This window comes from Myxocyprinus asiaticus, chromosome 7 (assembly GCF_019703515.2).
Source record: "Myxocyprinus asiaticus isolate MX2 ecotype Aquarium Trade chromosome 7, UBuf_Myxa_2, whole genome shotgun sequence".
Classification (NCBI taxonomy): Eukaryota; Metazoa; Chordata; class Actinopteri; order Cypriniformes; family Catostomidae; genus Myxocyprinus; species Myxocyprinus asiaticus.
In genome coordinates, this window is record NC_059350.1 from 18,858,066 (window position 1) to 18,880,728 (window position 22,663).

Sequence of the window (22,663 nt, forward strand, 5' to 3'; positions counted from 1 at the left end):
CATAAAAATGTGTGTGTATAAAAACAAATCTTTAAATCTCCTGATTTATTCATTAAAACTATTATAGCAACATAATTTATAATACATATATACTAATAAATAGGCAACAAGCACATAAAAGAGTGCCACTTTTTATTCATGACATTTTCTAATATTTTATCAAATGTAAATTCTGTTTTATTTTTATTCACTATGTAGACTCCTCACTGGAATGCATACAAACACTCAAACTAAAACTAACGTTTTTATGGTCATTTAAACAGTGTAAATTATCAACTATAATTACTGTTTCTGTAATTTTTTTCTGTAACCATTTGCTAAACATATAATGCATAAAATAAAAAATAAAGGTTTTTAGACAAACTTGTCCTTCATCTTGATCATTACACATTAAAGAAAACAGTAACATCTCAGTTAATAAATCTCCAGTTATACTTTTCCTTGAAGTAGACAGCCAATGCACTTGTTTAGGCACTCAATGATGTTCAAAACAGCAGATTGGTATCCATATCCTCTGTAGGAATTAAAGAATGGATAGAGTTGAAATTCCATTAAGGTTTTTCATATACACTCACTGAGCACTTTATTAGGAACACCTGTACACCTAATTATTCATGCGATTACCTAATCAGCCAATCATGTGGCAGCAGTGCAATGCATAAAATCTTATAGATATGGGTCAGGACCTTCAGTTCATGCTCACATCAACCATCAGAATGAGGAAAAAAATGTGCTCTCAGTGATTTCGACCGTGGCATGATTGTTGATGACAGACGGGCTGGTTTGAGTATTTCTGTAACTGCTGATCTCCTGGGATTTTCACATACAAGACTCTCTATAGTTTACTCAGAATGGTGCCAAAAAGGTATTAGGGAGGCCAGCAGGGCGTGCTCACCCTGCGGTCTGTGTGAGTCCCAGTGCCTCAGTACAGTGACGGGGACTCTATACTGTAAAAAGGCACCGTCCTTCAGATAAGATGTTAAACGGAGGTCCTGTCTCTCTGTCGTCATTAAAAATCCCAGGGCACTTCTCGTAAAGAGTAGGGGTGAAACACACCGGTGTCACACCCCTACTCTTTACGAGAAGTGCCCTGGGATTTTTAATGACGACAGAGAGTCAGGACCTCCGTTTAACATCTTATCTGAAGGACGGTGCCTTTTTACAAAGTCCTGGTCAAATTCCCCCCATTGGCCCTTCTCAATCATGGCCTCATAATAATACCCATCAGTTAATTGGCTCTATAACGCTACTCTCTCCTCTCCACCAATAGCTGGTGTGTGGTGAGTGTACTGTAACATTCATTCATTCAAAAACAAAAAAACATCCAGTGAGAGGCAGTTCTGTGGACGGAAATGCCTTGTTGGTGAGAGAGGTCAACAGAGAATGGCCAGAGTGGTTCGAGCTGACAGAAAGGCTATGGTAACTAAGATAACCACTCTGTACAGTTGTGATGAGCAGAATAGCATCTCAGAATGCACAAAACATCGAACCTTGAGGCAGATGGGCTTCCTTGAAAGATATATAAGGGTAAGTCTATGACTCTTACCTTCCTTAATTCCAAAGCAGCTGCACCACTCCCTGAAAGAGACCTGCTTGTCTTTGTCAGCATCACACTTCTGGAAAAAAGCTGAGGTGCAATGTTCCATGGGTACTAGGGGAACTCGCAGAGGAGCCAGCTCAGAGTGAGAGAGGAACCTGTAACAATGTTCCCACAAATAAATATCCACTGATGAAAAATTATCTTTAATGTTATGATTTAACTGTACAGCTGGAGATCAAGTTTCCATTTGCCAGTCCTATGAGAGTAAAATTAGCTAACACAGGTAGAAAATATAATCTTGTAATGCACATTTGAGGGAAACGGAAAATATATTTGAACCACAATGTTCATGTTAACTACATTTTAAAGCAAAGACTGATTGTTTCTCCTGTCCCAAGAGACATCATGCAAAGGCAAAACACAGTAACTACAGTTACAAGTGAAAATGAGTCTCTAAAACCCGGTGAGATATGTCCTGTTACAGACAAGACAGAACTATGCTCAGATTCATGTAAATATCTAATCAGTGTAACATTTTGCTGAACTAACTGATAAGCTGTAGTTTTCAGTGTTGGTGTAGTTACTCCACGTTGCCTTTGTAGGGCAGTATAAGCACACTGTTAGTAGGCTGATTTCCTTGAAAAGTGTAAATATTCTGTTGCTTTGTGGCACTTTCAACATTGCTCTGGAGTGCATTTCCCGTACAATGAGGTAGCTCACTGCTTAACCACCATTGTACGATGCATCGTTGGAGAAATTAACTAGCTAGTCATGACTGTTTCCTGAATCCGTATTAACTATGTTACACATCCATCATTCGAACCACGTTGGTTCAACAGTATAGAGCTGACATTAATAATGTTATGCAGGGGTGGAGTAATAACTTCAGCAAATATTAAATTATAAAAGCTCAATTACTTGTACACCAGATAGCCGTTTAATGCAAGAAAGCTGCTGAAGACAGGAAAGCTACATGCACTGTGTAGATACATAAACTGCAATAGGTGGGTTTCTCTCTGCATCAAACTTCAGGTTTTCCCCAAAGCACTTGAGCACATATACACATGCACACTCTTCAAAAACATATAAACGACACTTATGCATCAACATGGACACATAAGCTGTGTTCTCCGACAAAAACCATGTGCGATAAAGTGCTTTCTCTTAACTGCCTTTTCAGAACTGTGCTTTTCAGCAAAATCCTGGAATAAGCTGTTTTCTTATGTGAATTAAAGATATATATGGAATACAATATATAAAAGCCTCAGTGAAGTCAAATGATGTCCACACAGCAAACTAACACACAGCCGTCCACTTCTAACCTCATGTGGACGGCTATAGTTCCAACCACACATCTTTGCGTTGCTGTTTGCGAGTTTTCGTTGGAACAATGGTTTTGGGAAACACCAAATCGTTGAACTTTGTTGGTAACGATGGAACTTGCAGCCATAGTTTGCTAATGATGATTTTGAGAAACGCACACCAGTTTGTGTGAGTGGCCCGGAATTGCAACTTTGTTTCAACCGATAGCGTGAGCTTGACGTCGGCACAACTTGGGGAAACCTATGTGGAAACGGATTATTTTTGCAATTTTATTTGGTGCCAGTTGTGGAAGAAATTACGCACTGCATCTTTAAATCCTTTGTCAAATATACAAACCACAGAGCTTGTCTTCAGCAGGAGAATATATTGGAACCAAGTCTGTCTTTTACTGGAAATGTCACTCAACCACATCCTTACACCATCTAAAAATATTACTGAAACTCCTCTATACGTAAGTCATAGTTAGAATAGTCTAAGCCTCAGACAAACCGCCCCACAAACCGCCCCTGGACCATTGAATGACCGTCTGATGTAGACTGTGCACAAAAATGTCAAGCAAAAATCATAAGATCGGACTGACTGGCTGGCTTTAGGAAACATCCAAGATTCAGGATGAACGTCCTCCAGTTTACAAGATACCAGGCTGCTAATTATCACTTTTCAGGTAGAACTAGCTTTGTCAAAGTTTGAGACATTGAATCTATGAAAGATATTCTGAATTTTGTTTGAAGCACCTACAGTAGTAGCAAGTAAACTAGATATCCATCTATATTAATAGTTTCTACTCAAAACTAGAGTCAAACTGTGTATTTCCCAAGGTTAGGAGGATGGTATCATCAGTTTCAGTTTTACAGAATGAGCTGATAGACCAGATTTTATGCCAGTAGTCAAAAGTGTGGTTCTGTAAGATTAGAGTTTGAAGGACATTTGCCAACAAGGTAGGTGACAAGAGAATCAGTTGGCTTTACTGACAGATATTTGGGATTTTCATATGAACCCTTTTTATATAAACTGAAGGAGGAATATGGCAAGAAGGAGAAATTGGTGCTGACAAAAAGCGCCAACAGTACCTGTCTGAAGGATGCTGGTCCATCTGTGCAAATTGCCAGTGCACTGGATAGATGTACATGTTGTAGTTCTTCTCAAAGTCCTGCAGTAGAAGCTCAATGGAGTGATCGCCTCCATGAAGAAGCCTCTCACTCTCATAGATCTTCTGAACCTGTGGCCAGAGCATTTATTTACCAAAAAAAAATAACAATTAACATGTCTACCAGTGTTTAGAGATTATCAAGAGCTATTTTCTACTACCTGAAGGAACCATCTGAAAAATGGAGCTTGAACCAACTTAAAGTTGTTTGCAGGCCTTAGCTAGTTTAAGCTGCTCTATCTGATCCCCAGCCTGACAAGTGCCCAAAACCACCTAAAACCAGTAAAACAAACCAGCCTCACCAGCTTGGCAAGAGCTGAGTGGAATAAATCTACTGTTTGTCTCTTTCAGATAGCCATCTATATGAAATGTTGTTTTTGCAATATCTCTGAGAGACATACCCTGATTCTTTGTTTGGCTGTGAGAAAGCCAGGGGACATGAAGTCGTGTTCATAAAGCTGCAGAAGTACATTCTTCAGCCAATCCCGCATGCGCAGAGGAAACTGGATCAGCTCTGACTCTTGGCATGGAGCAATAACTGCCAGAAAAAATGAACCCAAAATAAATATTCGCTCATGTACCTGATTGGATGTTAAAACATCATTCAGCAAATGCTTTTGTGATCTTTATGATTTAGAACAGTGGTTCTCAACTGGTGGGTAAAGACCCAGAAATGGGTCTGTTTTGATAGGGTCATGGACAGAAGGGAAAAACCATGTTACAGTAAATCTTAATAATAAAATGCAGCATATAAATCAAATATTTACAATTGCATAATAAACAGATTTTTAAAAAGGAGGAGAAAACATTTCCTTTGTTGTTGTTGTTGTCAAAGGCTGCACGTCCAATCAAAATCTACAGTGTTTGACTGTAAATTCCTGGCAGAAGCTAGCCGAATTAGGCAGATGCCAACATGGACAGGTTGCAGGGGTGTGTCCAGATGGGTGGTCTGAGGTGGCCCTGGCCACACCTAGAATTTGATTGGCCACCCTATGTGCCATCCCAAATTCTAAACTGTGACTGGTCAATTCCCAAGTCAGAGGCAGTGCTTTTATAAATCTAGGTAAAGCCTTGTTGGTTAAATCGGAGTGAGGAGAAGTATCAATAAATGATAGTTAATTGTGTGGACTCTGCGTACAGTAATACGAAAATAAATATGGCTTGAGCAAGTACTGTAGATCACGCCTACAAAATAAGGTGAGGACCATTTCACTATAAACGATGGTTCCATTCACTACAAACACTGTACAACAAACTCTATGATAATTTTTCCTGTCACCAGTGCTTGGAGTAAACAGGCCAGTACTCTCTTCCCTCCCAACTAGGCAAAAACTGTAATGCTGTAATCTTCTGCATATTTCATCTTATTCTGGCCAAGAATCGTTCATTCAGATATGATTTGTCTGACTGACATGTTATACTAATCACACTCCACTTTCTTACATTATATTTTGGGGTGTGTATAACATCGGTGTGCATCAGAAGTAGTCTGTCAAACATGCAGGGTTATCTCATTTACTTACAACTATCAAAGTTCCCTTTCGTAGGAACTCGAGCTGCGTAATTGCATTGGGACACACCCTGAGTGTCACGTGGTTTGATGCCCTTATACAATCATGCCAACTGGCTGATGGCACTTAAATGACGCCCCTAGGGAGCTACGTCATGGTCTACATAAAGGTGCTCACTTTCGCGCCATCGAGATTTTCTGTTCTTCAGTGCATGATTTTGTTTAAGCCCATGTTTGTTCCAGCGACTCACATTGAAGCGAGGATTATTAATCCTCCCTTTTGAGTGGCGAACATGTAAGGACACTGTTTATACAGTGTAAATTTCAGAGCAATTTTAATGTGTTTTTTTCCAAACATTACATGGGTCCGACAGGTACAGCTGTGCTTTTTGAGGCTCACAATTTCTCACCATGAGGCATTATCCCCACTTGTTCCAGTTCCACAGCCTCCAGATTTGGATCTTGGGTTCGTCCTCGTGTTTGTAGCCCTCCCCGACCAACCATACAACTCAAGTATGGTTTTCAACTCTGGTCTCTCTCCTGGAGAAAGTTCCTTGGGAGATTCCAGTCAGAACAGACATGTTATCTCAAGCTTGGAGCAGCATTTGGCACCCCTGGCCAGACTTGTGGAAGTTATGGGTATGGCCCCTCATCGGGGCGCTCTTTTGAATGATGGGTTATCCCCACTGTGGTTGATACCATTCTGAATGCTAGAGCTCCATCAACTAGGAAGCTTTATATGTTCAAGTGGCTATTTTTGCTTCTTGGTGTACAGCACGAGGTGAAAATCCAGTTCACTGCCCTGTCAGTACAGTGTTGGATTTTTTTGCAAGAGCATTTTGGGGCCGGGGTTTCCCCCGGCAATGCTTAAAGTCTATGTTTCCGCTATAGCGGCTGAGCATGCAAGACATTCTCTTGTCTCTCATTTTCATCCCGTCGGCGTTCCTTTATGGGATTTATCTGTTGTTTTAGAGGCGCTCTCGGGTGCTCCGTTTGAGCCCTTGGCAACAGTCGCTGATAAGTTTTGGACTCTTAAAATGGCCCTGCTAGTAGCATTGGCATCGTTTAAAAAGGGTTGGTGATTTGCATGCCCTGTCGATCAATCCCTTATGTATGGATTTTGCGCCAGTGTGTTCAAGAGTGGTGTTAAGACCTTGTCTGAGCTATTTATCCAAGGTCATTTCTACATAATTTTGCTCACAGACTATTAATTTTCAGGCTTTGTATCCTCCCCCATTTTAGTCGAAAGAGCATGAAAGACTGCATATGCTTTGCCCAGTTCAGGCGCTGTGAGTTTTTATGTCAAGTTTCATCCAGTGGCATCAGCAGCAACAGTAGAGCGATGGGCTTTGTTCCATATTTCTGCACATTTTGCAGTTGAACTATTGTGTACCCTACGGGCAGGACCTTAGATCCTTTGAAGCAATTAAGTTCAATGTGTGAGCTGCACACCATTGGTGAGGTAGTAATAAATAATAAAAAACTATTTAAACATATCTAGACTATTTTATGTGCATAAAACAATAAAAACATTACATGAACAAACAGTAATGAACCTGAAATCAACAGCAATGACATTACTAGGTGAAAGCTAACAGGTCAAAACACATTTACTTTTAACCCTTACTTCTTAGTAATAGTCCATCACTTATTTCTTAGCTGAGGTGCATATCTTACTGTTGTAATGTAAAACGAGCACATGCTCAAAATGTTCATCTGTGAGACCATTGCATTTCAGTTATTTTTATTTTCATTTTTTTTGGATTTTTCCCCTTTTTCTCCCAATTTGGAATGCCCAATTCCCAATTGCCCAATGTGCTTTTTTTTTTTAAGTCCTCATGGTCACGTAGTGATTCGCCTCAGTCCGGGTGGCAGAGGAAATCCCAGCTGCCTCTCCGTCTGAGACCATCAACCCACGCATCTTATCTGGCATTGCCACGGAGACATAGCGTGTGTGGAGGCTTCACGCCATCCACTGCAGCAACCATGCTCAACTCACCACAAGCCCCACCGAGAACGAACTACATTATAGCGACCATGAGGAGTTTACCCCATGTGACTCTACCCTCCCTAGCAACCGGGCCAATTTGGTTGCTTAGGAGAGTCACTCAGCATGCCCTGGGATTCGAAATAACGAGCTAGCAAACTCCAGGGGTGGTAGCCAGCGTATTTTACCAGTGAGCTACCCAGGCCCCCGTAAGAATATGATAAATTATTAACAATTTACTGATGCTGCCTTGTAAATATATAATCATGTAATCTATAAAAGGTAATTGATTTTTGTAATCTGATTATGTATTCCAGATTACATGTAATCCATTACTACCCAGCACTGTTGATAGTATTACGTCACGCCGAGTATCTTAATCACTCCAAAACTCCACAAAACTGTAAAGAACTACCATGTGTTCAATGTTATGTAATGCCCTGTTCTTAAAGAGACATTAACCATATTAGCAGTGTCCATAGTATTTATGTCATTTTAAGAGACACAACATATATTAAAATTATATTGAAAAAAATTAAATGCTATTTGGAATCTTCCGTGTTTTTCAGTATTAACATTTGCTAACAATTAATCAGCTATTTAACAAAATCACATTCGACTATTGAGATTCTGGAAAATGTACATATTATTATTATTATTATTAAAATTATTAATATTATTATTATTATCATCAGGGATACTGAGTTACACTTCATGCTACCCTTGAATGAGTCTGCCTGACATGGGCCATACAAAAAAGTCTGGACACGCCACTAACAGTTTATATGACATGCTGTCATCCTTAAAAATCATTACCAAAACTATGCAAGAGAAAAAAATAACCTAGACTACATTAAATACGGCTTTATTGGCATAGTGGATAAACATAGATTGTGCTGGCCGTTATGTGTTTTATTATTGACTTAATACATATAATTAATAAAAAATAACACATTTTGGGGCCTGGGTAGCTCAGCAAGTAAAGATGCTGACTACTACACCTGGAGTCGTAAGTTCGAATCCAGGGCATGCTGTGTGAATCCAGTCAGGCTTCCTAAGCAACCAGTTGGCCCGGTTGCTAGGGTGGGTAGAGTCACGTTGGGTTAACCTCCTCGTGGTCGCTATAATGTGGTTCTCACTCTTGGTGGGGCACGTGGTGAGTTATGCGTGGATGCCGCGGAGAATAGCGTGAGCCTCCACACGGCTAGGTTTCCGCAGTAACGCGCTCAACAAGCCACGTGATAAGATGCGCGGATTGTCTGTCTCAGACGCAGAGGCAGCTGAGATTCATCCTCACCACCCGGATTGAGGCGAGTCACTATGCCACCATGAGGTCCTAGAGCGTATTGGGAATTGGGCATACCAAATTGGGGAGAAAAGAGAATAAAAAAAAAATAATAATAAAAAAAAAAAAAAAAAGAACAAATTTTGAGGATTTTTATTTTGTGTGTGTGTGGTTTTTTTTTTTTTTTTTACATTTTCTACAATAACCAAATTTTGTACTTTGTTCAAGGTTGCTACTTGAAGCAAAACCAATTGAGAACTACTGATTTAAAATGTATATCAGTACACTAAATCCAATAAAGTCTGTTATCAGATATTTGTACACAAATATGATGTTTAAATAGCACACAATGCTTTGCTTTCTAGATGAGACACTCTTTCACAGACATCGCAGCAATGCACTTGTTCTTAAAGGTTTGCTAAAAGTATTAGCCACAAATGGCATCATGGCTAGCTAAATTTAGCCTCGCGTATGCTATCTGTAAAATAAGCATGTAAGAAGTGTTTCCTATATTTGCAGGATCCAGTGTAGTCCAGGTGAAGTCTTTGGCCCTTTTTGGTGCACTCAAGGATACACTTGGTGGCAAAGAGCTGACAGGATGTGTCATATGTCTTATTGTCAGTTCCACACACCTGCAATAAACAATTCACAATACCAATAGGTTATTATTAGCAGATTGTTTTATCCAATACAATTCATCTTACTATAAATATCTATTAATTAAAGGCTTGATCATTAATGGAACAAATACAGCTTTATGTAACATAAAACCTGGGCTTGCAACAATGGCATATTGCCAGTTTCAATTTAGAATCTGTACTTTGAAGTGCTGCCTGACCAGACTGGGTTAATGGCCTTGTTCTGGCACATAACTGTTATAGTTACAAGAATGAGTGGGATTTTCCTGTTCATAAAAAAAAAAAAAGATTTGTTCAAAGGGTTTTAAATCAGTACCAGCAGAAATTACAGCAGTTTTATTGTTCTCAGTTAAGTGTAGCTTCAGTGACAATACTTACACGTTCAAACTCATTTACACTGGGAGGACATGCTGACGGCTCCTGACAAACACAGCTGGGCTTGTTCTCATCATTCATTTGGCATGATTTGCCTCTTTTACAACGGAGGTTCTCACATGGGTCTGGATAAAACAATGACAGTGTGCTTGGTGTGATAAACAGTCATATTCTGTCCGACTACAGATACTCAGCAGTTTTACTGTAAGTACTATATCTTCAATTCAAACATCTATGACTTACTGCTTTAAAGGCTATAAAATAGATATATAATAAAGATTAAATCCTGTAACCACCCTTTTAAAAGTGCTAACATTCCTTTGGCTCTGTTGGTTTGGACAGAGTATAAACCAGGGGCTACGGTTCTCACTGACTTGTTAAGCCGGGTTGTTTTAACAGTCTATGTTAAATAAAAACTCTGCTCAGCAGATTCCTAAAAAGAACTCGGGGCTGTGGAGACACAGGGCTGAAACAACACTCACCGGCTGGCACCTCCTGTCCACTGGGTTGATGGATGGGTCTAATGTCAGGGTAAAGATCCATTGTGGCCCTGATCTGTAATGGATTCATCCCCAACAAGCGAGCCTGTAAAGAGGCAAAACCAATACTTATCATTCTTTGCTAATGAGTTCTTTCTGTTGATTCATGATCCACTCTGAAATGATACTTTTATCAGTTTTTAAAATAACTTGCATTAATATTTTACATTATTTGTTTTACTTTCAATGTTTAAATCCCCTTGAGTTGAAAACAAATAATTCCTTTGAATGCTTTTACTATAAACTCTTTATACATATTAAATAGCTTTTAAACTACTATTGCCTGTTCAAATCTTACAGCCTGATTGTGTTTATCTAGAACATTTGCACCCATTTTATGGGGCCATAACTACCATAGACACTGAGGGGGACGCATACAGTACTAACCAGTTTGGGTTCATCAATGGTAGATTCTTTAACCCTTTAAACTCTTGTGCATTTTTGGGCTGCCTCCTGCAATTTTTTCACACTCAAATTTAAAAGCTCATATTCACACATACTGAGGACTAATTGCAAAAAGGTCACATTTTTCAGAAACCCCCCCAAATAAAAATAAATAAATTAAAAACTCAGATAAGAAAAGTCTTATTTCATTCAAGCACTAGAAAAAAATATTTTTCTCTATCACATTCCATCACAATATACAGATCTGAAATGTAGGTGGTGCTCTTATGTCGTGTTTCCCAACCTTTTTTCTGCCACGGCACACTTTTTACGACTAAAAAAATTCTACGGCACACCACTATCCCACATAGGCTAACCATCATCAATATTATTCCTTTTCAAGAACTTGTCCATGTTTTCTGTCCGTCTTAGTAGTGTGTTTACTTGTAATGTTTGAAATTCGGCTATACAAAAAAACAAAAAAAAACACAGGTCACATAAGTAGGCTACGCTGTGTGAGGTCACAGGTGGCAAGAGCGCTAAATGGGTAATGAAAAAACGTCCTGGTTACTTTCGTAACCTCTGTTCCCTGATGGAGGGAACGAGACGTTGTGTCGATGTAGTGACACTAGGGGTCACCCTTAACAGGTTATATGACATGCTGTCATCCTTAAAAATCATTATCAAAACTTTGCAAGAGAAAAAAATAATCTAGACTACATTAAATATGGCTTCATTGGCATAGCGGATAAACATAGATTGTGCTGGCCGCTGTGTGTTTTATTATTGACTTAATACATATAATTAATAAAAAATAACACATTTTGGGGCCTGGGTAGCTCAGCAAGTAAAGATGCTAACTACCACACCTGGAGTTGCAAGCTCGAATCCAGGGCATGCTGAGTGACTCCAGTCAGGCTTCCTAAGCAACCAATTGGCCCGGTTGCTAGGGTGGGTAGAGTCACGTTGGGTTAACCTCCTTGTGGTCGCTATAATGTGGTTCTCACTCTTGGTGGGGCATGTGGTGAGTTATGCATGGATTCCGCGGAGAATAGCATGAGCCTCCACACGGCTAGGTCTCTGTGGTAACGCGCTCAATAAGCCACGTGATAAGATGCGCGGACTGTCTGTCTCAAACGTGGAGACAACTGAGATTCATCCTCCGCCACCCGGATTGAGGCGAGTCACTATGCCACCATGAGGTCCTAGAGCGTATTGGGAATTGGGCATACCAAATTGGGGAGAAAATGTGATAAAATAAAAAAATAAAAATAAATAAAATATAACACATTTTGAGGATTTTTGTTTTAATTTATTTATTTTTTTCCTACAATAACCAAATTTAGTACTTTGTTCAAGGTTGCTACTTGAAGCAAAACCAATTGAGAACTACTGATTTAAAATGTATATCAGTGTAGTCCAGGTGAAGTCTCTGGCCCTTTTTGGTTCCCTCAAGGCTACACTTGTCCATGTTTTCTGTCTGTCTTAGTAGCATGTTTACTTGTAATGTTTTAAATTCGTCTATGCAAAAAAACAAAACAAAAAAACACAGGTCACATAGGTAGGCTACGATGTGCGAGGTCACAGGTGGCAAGAGCGCTAAATGGGTAATGAAAAACGTCCTGGTTACTTTCGTAACCTCCATTCCCTGAGGGAGGGAACGAGATGTTGTGCCCCTCCTGCCACAACACTGAACTACTCACTGAAATGGCCGGGACTTTGACTCGGCTCCTCAGCACAAAACCTGAATGAGTGGTTGCAAGCCAGCTCCTTTTATACCTGTATGTCCGGGGGAGTGGCATGCAAATTCCACTCGTCAATTCCCATTGGCCTTTTCTCAAAGATCAGAGGTGTTTGGGGCTCCCAAGGACGGCCCCTAGTGTCACTACATCGACACAACCTCGAGTGAGTGACAATTAGGGAACAACAAATTTGCTTCTTTTCTAATTTGTAGATTTGTTCTTGCAATGCCACAACAAATTACAGGGCTGCAAACTCATGAGGGGCGAAAAAGTTAAGACAATCACTGGTCCAAGAACATTTTTGCTGGGGATATTTTTTTTTAAGAATAAGCTAAAAACACCAATTCCAGCTATTTTAGTGATTCAAGTTTATTCAAGTTTACAATTGTCCAGAATTAGCTGCAAAATAAAGAGTATTTTGGTGAGGCTTGCTTCTGTTTCACAAATTTGTTCAATTTTATTAACTGATTAGTTCAGGGACCCCTTTTGGAAATGTCACTAGGTGGCGACAAATGAGCGTCTTATGTGCTATGAGTAAGTCAGTGAATCATTTTGAGTCATTTATGACCGAAATCTACCAAGAGACTTTATAGTGTTCAAGCATTAAAAGAACAAAGAAGATCTATAGTCTTCCTTCAGTCTGATCATTATTTTTCATCCAAAAAGACAACAATAATAGTCTAATAATAGTGAGTTTCAATTACGTCCTTACCTTCTCCTTTATTAAAACTTGCATGGCTACAAATCTACTGACTTCAGTATAAGAATTATAAACACAAAGCAGATCTACGGTTTCATTTTCATATAGTAGCCTATTTAAACTGCTGAGCATGACTTTTATCAGAAAAGACCACAATAATAGACAAATAATAATAATTTTGAGTTTCAATAATGTTCTTCATTGTGAAGTGCATTTCACATGAGTTGAGTCAAGGCATCATCGCTCCATTCAGCGCCAGCATCAAGCACCGCACTGCCCTCCACATGACTAGAGTTGCAGAAAGTGTCACAGAGGGGCTATTTTACGAGTTTGCCACATAAAAACAATAAACATTATTTGAACAATAAACACTGAAAACGTATTTGGAAGAGAGAAAAATGGTTGCAGTTGCTTTGATAGCAGAAAGTAATAAAAGGACTTGTTTATGTTTAGGTCTAAGCATTTTCTTGGTGAATTTTAATTAGTTCAATAACTGGGGTCTCTGGTATTCGTAAACGATAAGGTAATATTTAATTAAAATAAATTATGAGACATTCAATGTCTCTTCACAAATTTGGACAGTTTTTAAATATTTCTTGTTGCTTAGTACTCTCAAAGACATTATTGGTGAAGCAAAAATGTGTGTGTGAAAAACACTTTGGTGTAAAGTGGCGTCAATTCATAGACTTCAATATATTCTGCAGCGCTGACGCGAGTCATGTGAAAGACCCTTAATGCCTATAAACATCAGTCACTTTTGCACATTAATCATTGCTCTTCACAATCACAAAAGTGACCGATTATGGTTTCAAATTTCTCCGAATGGTGAGGAGATTGGATCCCTGAAATTATTTTTTTTTTCATGCATTTATTTATTTTGTGGAATTTTATAATTTTCCACGGCACACCTGACAGTCCTTCACGGCACACTATTGTGCTGCAGTGGTTGGGAAACACTGCTCTAATGCATTTCAGCCCTCACAGATGTGCTCGTCCATAGACATTCAGTATAATTTTCAGTTCATGCACCTCCTTCGTTGTTTCATTGAATATATTAGCCTCTGAGTGGAGTAGAAGCTCAATCTATGTGTCATTAGAAAGCTGAGATCCTCCCCTTGGCGATGTTATATAACATTTTACATAATTTAATATCAATAGTCGAAAACATATTTTTTTGATGATTTGTTTAGCATGCTTTTCCTGCTGGATAGCTTATTTTGTTCTGGACATCCAAGATATAACATTGGATTATTCATCCAAGCAAACTCACAGACAATTAAAAATTGGCTCATTTTGTAGAAAACTGGAAAGGAAAGAGTAGGTATAAAGTTTTTGGCTACTTGGGGCTTACAACAGCAATGATCGGCACATAAAAATGTTTTGTATTTGATGACTTACAGAAATCATATTTCTCTTTGTGATTCTTTTGAAAATATTTCAAAATCTGGTATTAGGGCAACAAAATCAACTGTACATTCACATTTCTGAGAATGAGTGCTTTCATTTGATATATGACTTGTCCATTTAGGTGCCATGTGAAAGACTTTTATTTTAATCTAAATATTTCTACACCATTACCACTAGGGGGCGCTAATTTGCGACGCAAATGTTTTGAGGCCTTATTTTGTTATTTTATCAGTTCAGATTCTAAGCTTTCAAATGATAACTCATATGTTTGACTTATGTATACGTGGACTTCTGTAGTGATATAGCTCCCCCCTTTGGTTTGTTACAGTTTAAGGGGTTAACTGTTATGATTGAGCCCCTCAGTCCTGAAAATTTGGTTAAAATCTTTTCTAAAAGGTTTTACAATGATAATTATAACAAAATTTATGTGTGATGCACTTTCGTACCCCTTTCCCATTCTTCCTTTTGGATTTTTGTGCAGTATTTTCAGTGGGTTCCACCTCTTTCTCTGGATCTCTCCTTTGATCATGTTCCTCAGTTTCCTCCATTGCATTGGCCTGGTCACTTTGCATCTTCTCCACCTGCTGGTTCTTTTGCTGCTTCTTGGCTTTGCCCTTTCCATGGCTTGTACTCTCATTCTTCTGTTTCTTCTTCTCTTTCCTTGCCTTCTCACTACTAGAAAGAATAGCAGTCTCAGATTCAATGCTGTTCTTCTCATCCTGTTGATCATTCTTCACATTTTTGTTGGGTTTTTTGTCGCCCAGATTACTTTTGACATCATCAGAGCCTTGAAGTGGCTCTTTCAGCTCATCTTGGGTTTGTTCTTTTTCTGCTGGCAATTCCTGCTCAGACTTTTCCTCTAGAATGTCCTCTTTGGAGTCTTCAGAGTCTTTGTTGGATTGCTGAGAATCATAATCTTCCATGGCTGTGGGGATCACATCTTCTACTGTTTCCTCCACCTCTTTCTCCAGAATGTTGGTGATTGAAGCTTTAGCCTCCTCGAGCTTGATAGTCAGTGGCTTTGAGGCATCACGGTCAGCAGCATAGTCCAAGTCCATTGGTATCTCTGCCTCAGTACTGCCGTCAATCACCTTTCCATCCTCGTCCTTGTTCTCACCACCCCTATTCTCTGCTCCATCTCCTTCCTCATCTTCCTTACTCTCCTCCTCTGTCTCCTTCACATCTTTCTTATCTCCTGCATTGTCTTCTTCATTCTCCTCAACAGGTTCGTCTGCCTCCTCAGAGTCCTGCAGGAGCTGAGTCATTGCCGCTTCACTCAGGAGCACAGGGGTATTCTTCTCACCTCCCTCTGAATCTTCTAGTACTTCTGCCCCTGTTTGCTTGAGCGCCACATGGCTCTCGTTCTCCTCGCTCGAGTCCTCATCCACTGGGTCCTGAGTACTGGACTCGAAAGGCAGATACGTGGGCAGAACTGCATCTTTACTCTTGTGAAGCTTCACTGACTTCACTGACTTGTTGTGCAAAGGAAAATAATTGTAAAGATGTACTTTATTTTACAATGACAAAGTTATATTTAGAAAGTTAACTAAGGAAGAGTAACTAAGAAATTTGAGTAACAGATAACAGATTGACCATTTTCTTGAGACAATTCAACAAATTTTATATTGTAACATGCCTTGGATCACTTGAAGTACATATGAAATTATAGCCTGATCTCATTATTATTCATAAGTATTTGTTTGTAACAAAATGTACATTTTTGTATGTTTGAACAGATGCTGAAACGTACACTGTAAACCCTAAAGTTGTAATTACTGGAAATATCAAGTTGTCTTAATTAAGTTTTACTTGAAATGTCAGGTTTTGGGCTCATAACTAAAATATTTAAGTTCATTGAACTTATTTATCTTAAAAATCCATAGACTTAAGATTTTAAGCATCAATAAGTCAAACTTTGGTGTACAAAATTGAGGCTATAGGGAATACCTATAATGATTTGTGCTTTAATTATTTAATTTTGTTTCCTTGGTCAAAGGGAAGTTATGAGGGCATTTAAATAGTTGTAATTAAGAATATAGAGGTTTTAGCTCTTTGTAGTATTATTTATGTTGTTTTATTGCAAATGGTTGTTTTCACCATTAGTGTGATCAGTGTCCTATTTGGTCAAGTTGGACCCTGTTGACCTTAATTTTCTTTGTACATGTGCAGTTAATGTGAAGGTATATTCATTTCTTTGGATAATTAAGTATATTTAATGACTGACCTAGAAACAGTTATGATCTTTAATTGAGCTGTGCTATAGTTTGATCTAAAATTGAATTAAGTCAATTAAAATGATTAACAAAAGTAAAAACAATAATATTTAAATAGAAAATCTGAATTAACTTGCTTCTAGTTTCCTTAACCAAAATAGTTAAGTTCATTCTATATGAACACCAAGTTAATTGAACTTAATTATATATGTTTTGGGGACACCATTACTCAATTCAATTGTGGAATGAGTTTACTCAGTCAAATGAATAGTCAACTTATTTGGATTTTTTAATTTTATTTTTTAATTCGAAGTGTAAAATCCAACCTTTAAGAATGACCTGCTGTTCTGGAGTTTGGATGTGTTTGGAGAAATGCTGATTTTTTCCATGTGGCTTACTTTGTACCTTGACGAGAATGTTTAAAAGGAGAGTAAAAAACAGCAATTTTTGCTTACCCTGCTAAAAAGACCAGTTTATGCATGAATTTTCATGTTGGTCTAAGCTGTTTTTGTGTGTGTGTGTGTGTGTGTGTGTGTGTGTGTGTGTGTGTGTGTGTGTGTGTGTGTGTGTGTGTGTGTGTGTGTGTTTCTAGTTTGGTGTAGGTCTTGCTGGTGGACCATCATAGCTATGCTTCTCACCAGCAAAACTTAGCTGGTGAAGCTGGTCGACCATACATGTCTTGCGGGTTAACCTAGTTAAAACACCTGATGGGGACACCAACATCATCCACAATACAACTTGCAGTATGCTGATGATCAGCCATGCTGGTCTTTTCAGCAGGGTTGATTTCAAATGTGGCTTTCATCTCACTAGTTCCAGGTAAAAAAATAAGTAGGACAGCACCCTGATTGAGATCTACGTTCAAAATGACAACTTTCCAATACAGGCTGACGTTCAGTACTTTGTATTTACACTCTACAGAATCAACTTCTGAGTGAAGGGAGAATTACCCAGACAACAATCTTGCTTCAGCTGGATATCAGTCTTCTCCACACTGAGCTGCAGGTTGGTCAACTCCATACAATTACATTGCTGCTCATGTAATCTCCCTTCAACCTATTTCTTTTCTTCTTTTTTTTAGGTTTTCTATGTTTCACCACTCATAAAGCTGTAATTTCCTAGATGAATGCTACAATTTTGTCAGTGGAGTCATGCATTGTCTTTTTAACTGTACCTCTATAGCCTGATCAGCAACTATGTTGAGAGTCCAGAATTTGCATTACATTCTCATTGCATGGGAAAACATGCCTTGTTATTTAAGAGAGTCATTTAGTAGTTTTAAATCTACCCAATTACCTCCACACCAGCCATGGGACTGTGGCATTGATTTACTGCCCAGCACAACTCCATCTGAGAGTAAGCAAATATTCCTTTTGGAAACGTACGCGTCACATTACCAGAGAGCACGAGGATGTGCTACGCGAACATGGTAGTGCAGCAAAAGGTGAGCTAATAGGCTATACTACCATTCGATATTAAATTAATAGATAAGTAAGGTATCTTGTTGTTTTGCCATCATGTCAGTGCAGCTGCCAGCTAGATGCAGGCCTGGTTCTGCAGGGTTGCGAACGTTAGAGCACCCTCAATTGAATAAGGAAGCTTAATAATACTGTATATTGGCAAAGCATTTTTCCTTAAATCCCGGCGAACACACAAAAAATCCCTGCATCAAAACCAATAAACGTATGATCTTGCGGATCAGTGTGTCCTAATTTGCAGGCGGAGCATTCTGCTTTCATACCTCCACTGTACAATTGAGCATTTGATTGTTAAAGATTTCCACTCTCACATAGAGAATTTCATAGCGGAATTATCTCATTTAATCGACCACCTGTTCTAGATTAGTGGTTGCGGATAACACCTTCGACATCGCTTGCTGCATTCATGCGCAGAGAAAAAAGCTATAAATGATTTTACATTAGGAAAAAAAATTTTTTTTCTTAAACGAAGGCAGTGTAATTTGTGAATTAAATAATTTTTATTTGTTTTGGGATCATTAAGCATGATTTCATCTAATATATATAGGACAAAATACCAATATTTTGCATTTGTTAAATCCATGGTTAAACCCTGCTTTACATATAAAGAGTGCATGCACAAGACATGATCGTTTGATGCATATAAAGTCCAGATTCACTTTATGCTGCTTTAAAAATATCAAGGAAAAACAAAGGGGGCACATGGTATCTACTAATATAATAGCTAATTATTATATAAATAACCACAGTCCCTTAGATTGCATACAATTCCAACATATAAAATTGAAGGGAATAGGCTATTAATCAGGCAACAATACTGAAAAAGTGAAAAACATTCACTGCTCTTTTCTGGATAACTTAATATGCCCTTTAAAACTAAACACAAAATTAGGATGAGAAATTGCACATTTTAATTTACAGACCCAAAGTCTGATAGCATTAAATCAGAAACCTATTAATGTATCAAATCTACAATATAATCATTCCGTGGAGACAACTGTAGGACAATTATGAATTTCACTTTTACCTGCAATATTTTTCCTGGTACCAATCCATGTTTTCATCATTGCCATAAATGACCCAAACAAACTTTAAAGTTGAAAGATTGTGGTTTTCTGGTCGGTTGTATCACTCAGATCCAGTTTAAACTGAAAAGCGCAAATTTGCGCAAATGCGAGTTTCCGTGCCAACACACATATGTTTTATCACTTGCAGAGGCATGTTTGATGACTTGTTTAAAGTAAATAAAGGTAATTAGATCTGAAAACAAATGTTATGGCATTATTTTGAAGATGTTCAATGACATATGTGCTAACAGAGAAATATTTGACCTATTACAAATGATAACGAAGGTCTGGTAGACCCGATTATTTAACAGCCATTGTAAACCAGTCCAAAATAAACAGCAAGAATTTATATAGGGTACTAAAACACAGCAAGACAATCACATAATTTCAGACGTGTACATTACTAAGCATTTGATAATTTAATAAATGTTGGCCTATAGTCTATATTTCACAGGGGCACCTCAGCCCATGTGGTCAAAGGGGCAATTGCTCGGGCCACTGTATAGCGACCCTCTGTGTACGTGCTTGGAACCAAGTATACTACAGAGAAATTTAATGTCGGAGCGGGATTTGAGCAAATGCTTTTTTACCGGTGAGCATGTGCAGTACTTGAGCAGAGCATCTGTTTGGGCCATGAGCGGTTGAGTGGAGCGCACACACATGGAGCGGGTTACCGCTCCGCTTTGCTCACATGCTCAGGTATGGGAAGCATTTTATTAACTGCTAAGCTTGTGAGTTCCTTATCTTTTGTGAGTTGCTTTGTCTGTCAGCTAAATATCATTGGCAAAACAAAAGTTTACACCAAGAAAGTGGAATATGTCTAACATTTCAAAGAAGTTAACAGGAGTTGGAGAATTGGCATTATAATATTATCTGGCTGCATATGCACAGAACTCTATTATCAATTGGTATACACCTATCTAGTGTATACTTGGTATTTCTGGAGTGGAGCCATGGATGAGAGCAACCTGAAAGGTGGATTCCATTTGGCTTGATACTTCAGAAGTTACAAGCTGACAGACAGAGTGGGCAGGTGACATTCCTTGAAACTAACCACTCCTTGAAAATGTTGATAAAGTTAACCCTATTTTTTAATGGATCATTAGACTGATTAATCCAGACATCACATGTTACAATAGGTTTCAACTCAGATTTCTTGTGTGCTTAAACAGTTTCCAGATTCCTCTGTATTCCGGATTTCTGGTAGCTTTAGATTTATTTGGTCCAGTATAAAAGTTGAAGGACACTTTTTGAATTCCTGGTATACATCTTTCTTAATGCTAGTTCTTTTGGAATATGTTCTTAGACATGTCTTTTGTGTTGGTGTTTGGCCTGATTTACTTTGACTTTTGACTTGATGTTGTGGCTTTTGTATGAAATAATTTTAAGGGATGATTTTCAATAGCGTTTTTGAATGAAACTGCTCAATTGAGGACTTTAAGACATTTAAGATATCCAGACATTACAGCATAATTTCCTTTAAAGCTGCTTTGAAATGATGAGTATTGTGAAAAGCACTATACAAAAAAACTTTACTTGACTTATAAAAACATTTCTGAATGTTTGTATATTTTACTTACATTTGCAGCCAGTGCTGTGGCCAAAAGGCAGAATAGAATCAGGTGTTTCTTCATTTCTAGAAAAAGATCAACAACAAAAAAAAAATTTCAATATGAATCAGAAATGTACATATTTGACATAATTCTCAGGATGTCACAAGCATCATATTTGTTCTGTCTTAAAACATCTAATTCACTGAAAATCTAAAACAGTCTCAATCCATGAAGATGCCATCTTTTCTTCCATATTCTTACTGTCTAAAAAAATTCTGCTTTACTGCCTTACAAGCCATTCTCACTGAGAGTTCAGAGTTCTCCATTTGTATGCTGGACATACTTCTGCCATGACACCCCAGAACAAATCAGCTGCCTCAGTTGTCATGGCAACAGGGCCTGAGAGATGAGTCCCACTCAAAAGTCACATTCAAAATCCGGAGGTGCAAAGCAAACATCAGAGCGTACCAGACTGGAAAAAGAGTTGACTAAGTACACAATTTTTTTGCCTCCTGCACAGAGACAAAATACCCTTTATAAGCCTTGTTGATGTGGACATTGGCTCTTTTGCTGAGGTGCCCAGACATGAAGATATTCCATGACTGAAGATGATAATGACAAATTTTTTTTAATTATTTTATTGAATTCCACATTTTTAAATTTCCAGCAATTAGAAAAAGCAAAACAAATGAAAACGAATTTTCATTGATCATTATTATTCATGATCATTATTATCAGCATTGCATTAAATTATTATTCTGTAAGTAATGTAAACAAATCCTAGAACAATCATCCAATTATCTCAATTAACTATGCATTGGAATAAATATTGAGACTTACCTGAGCTGTGAAGTTGCAAATGAAAAGGGGAGGAATCTTTAAATGTCCAGTGGCAGAGAGTCACCGAGAGGCAGTCAGTCAAAGCACCTCTCACTCCCTAATGCCTCCCTCTCAGCAACTGAAGTACATCAGATGCCCTTCGTCTGGAATGGGGCACACAAAGAGAAATAACCAACTGAAGCTATAGTGGGGATGGGATGAGGATCATAACTATGCAGAATGACACTGCAGCAATTTTACCTAGCTTAAACATTAAGGGAAAAAAAATAAATAAATAAATAAATAAATATATATATATATATATATATATATATATATATATATATATATATATATATATATATATATATATATATATATATATATACATTTGCATTTTGTTTGGGGGGGAGAGACCATACTTTGTCCTTTATTCCAGCATGGCAGATTTTTGACAGACATTGACAGACAATTAAAACTAACAGCAGGTATTTAAAGCCACCTCTAGATGGTGCTCACTTCTTATTTAACTATGTATCTTTGCCAACCTGCTCACCTGTTCACCCTGTCATCACATTATTTTGATAATGATTGGTTTGGATTTTGAATTGTTGAATTGTGCAGTGTTCCACCTATTTCTGTTGTCACTGAGCATCAGCAGCTTATCAAAATACAAATATTTATCTTAATATTTTTTTCTGATCAAATGTTATTAGATTACTTCAGACATTTAAAACCTTGAATGCTTGCTCAGTCACACTGTACTCCAGAAATCAGCCTAGCATGCTCTAAATCAGTCTTAAATAACTTGAAATCAATCTGAACTATTCTGGAAATCAAACTCAAACATTACTGATGATTCCCTAGCCCTGAACTAGTTGGAAATTCCAATATCAAGAAATCTGTTCTCTTTAAAACACAACTATTCCCAAGCACTTCCCTGATCCCTGACAGAT

General features: G+C 38.1%; 2 protein-coding genes across 2 annotated transcripts in view; one reads left to right on the forward strand and one right to left on the reverse strand.

Moving 5' to 3' along the window:
* On the reverse strand, positions 1-21,867 carry LOC127443955 (SPARC-like protein 1). Its single transcript, XM_051703044.1, has 10 exons — positions 21,729-21,867; positions 20,916-20,971; positions 15,024-16,049; positions 10,288-10,390; positions 9,809-9,930; positions 9,304-9,424; positions 4,412-4,548; positions 3,934-4,082; positions 1,547-1,695; positions 1-514 (listed from the first exon to the last, which is right to left on the reverse strand). Exons 2-10 carry the CDS (start codon positions 20,967-20,969, stop codon positions 486-488), a joined length of 1,890 nt encoding a protein of 629 aa, XP_051559004.1. The 5' UTR covers positions 20,970-20,971; positions 21,729-21,867; the 3' UTR covers positions 1-485.
* scpp1 (secretory calcium-binding phosphoprotein 1) overlaps positions 9,946-22,663 on the forward strand; it is a 25,893-nt gene continuing 13,175 nt past the window's right edge. Inside the window, exons 1-4 of the mRNA XM_051703017.1 lie at positions 9,946-10,009; positions 10,235-10,392; positions 17,383-17,609; positions 17,712-17,795. The gene's annotated coding sequence lies outside the window, so the exon portion shown is untranslated. The remainder of the gene's footprint in view (positions 10,010-10,234; positions 10,393-17,382; positions 17,610-17,711; positions 17,796-22,663) is intronic.

Excerpts from the sequence above, each read along its gene's own strand:
- LOC127443955 (XM_051703044.1), bottom strand. The coding sequence starts at position 20,969 with ATGAAGAAACACCTGATTCTATTCTGCCTTTTGGCCACAGCACTGGCT. Across the intron at positions 9,931-10,287 it reads TGGACAGGAGGTGCCAGCCG|ACCCATGTGAGAACCTCCGT; the intron begins GTGAGTGTTGTT and ends TGTTTTATCCAG. Across the intron at positions 4,083-4,411 it reads CAGCCAAACAAAGAATCAGG|GTTCAGAAGATCTATGAGAG; the intron begins GTATGTCTCTCA and ends CTCTGGCCACAG.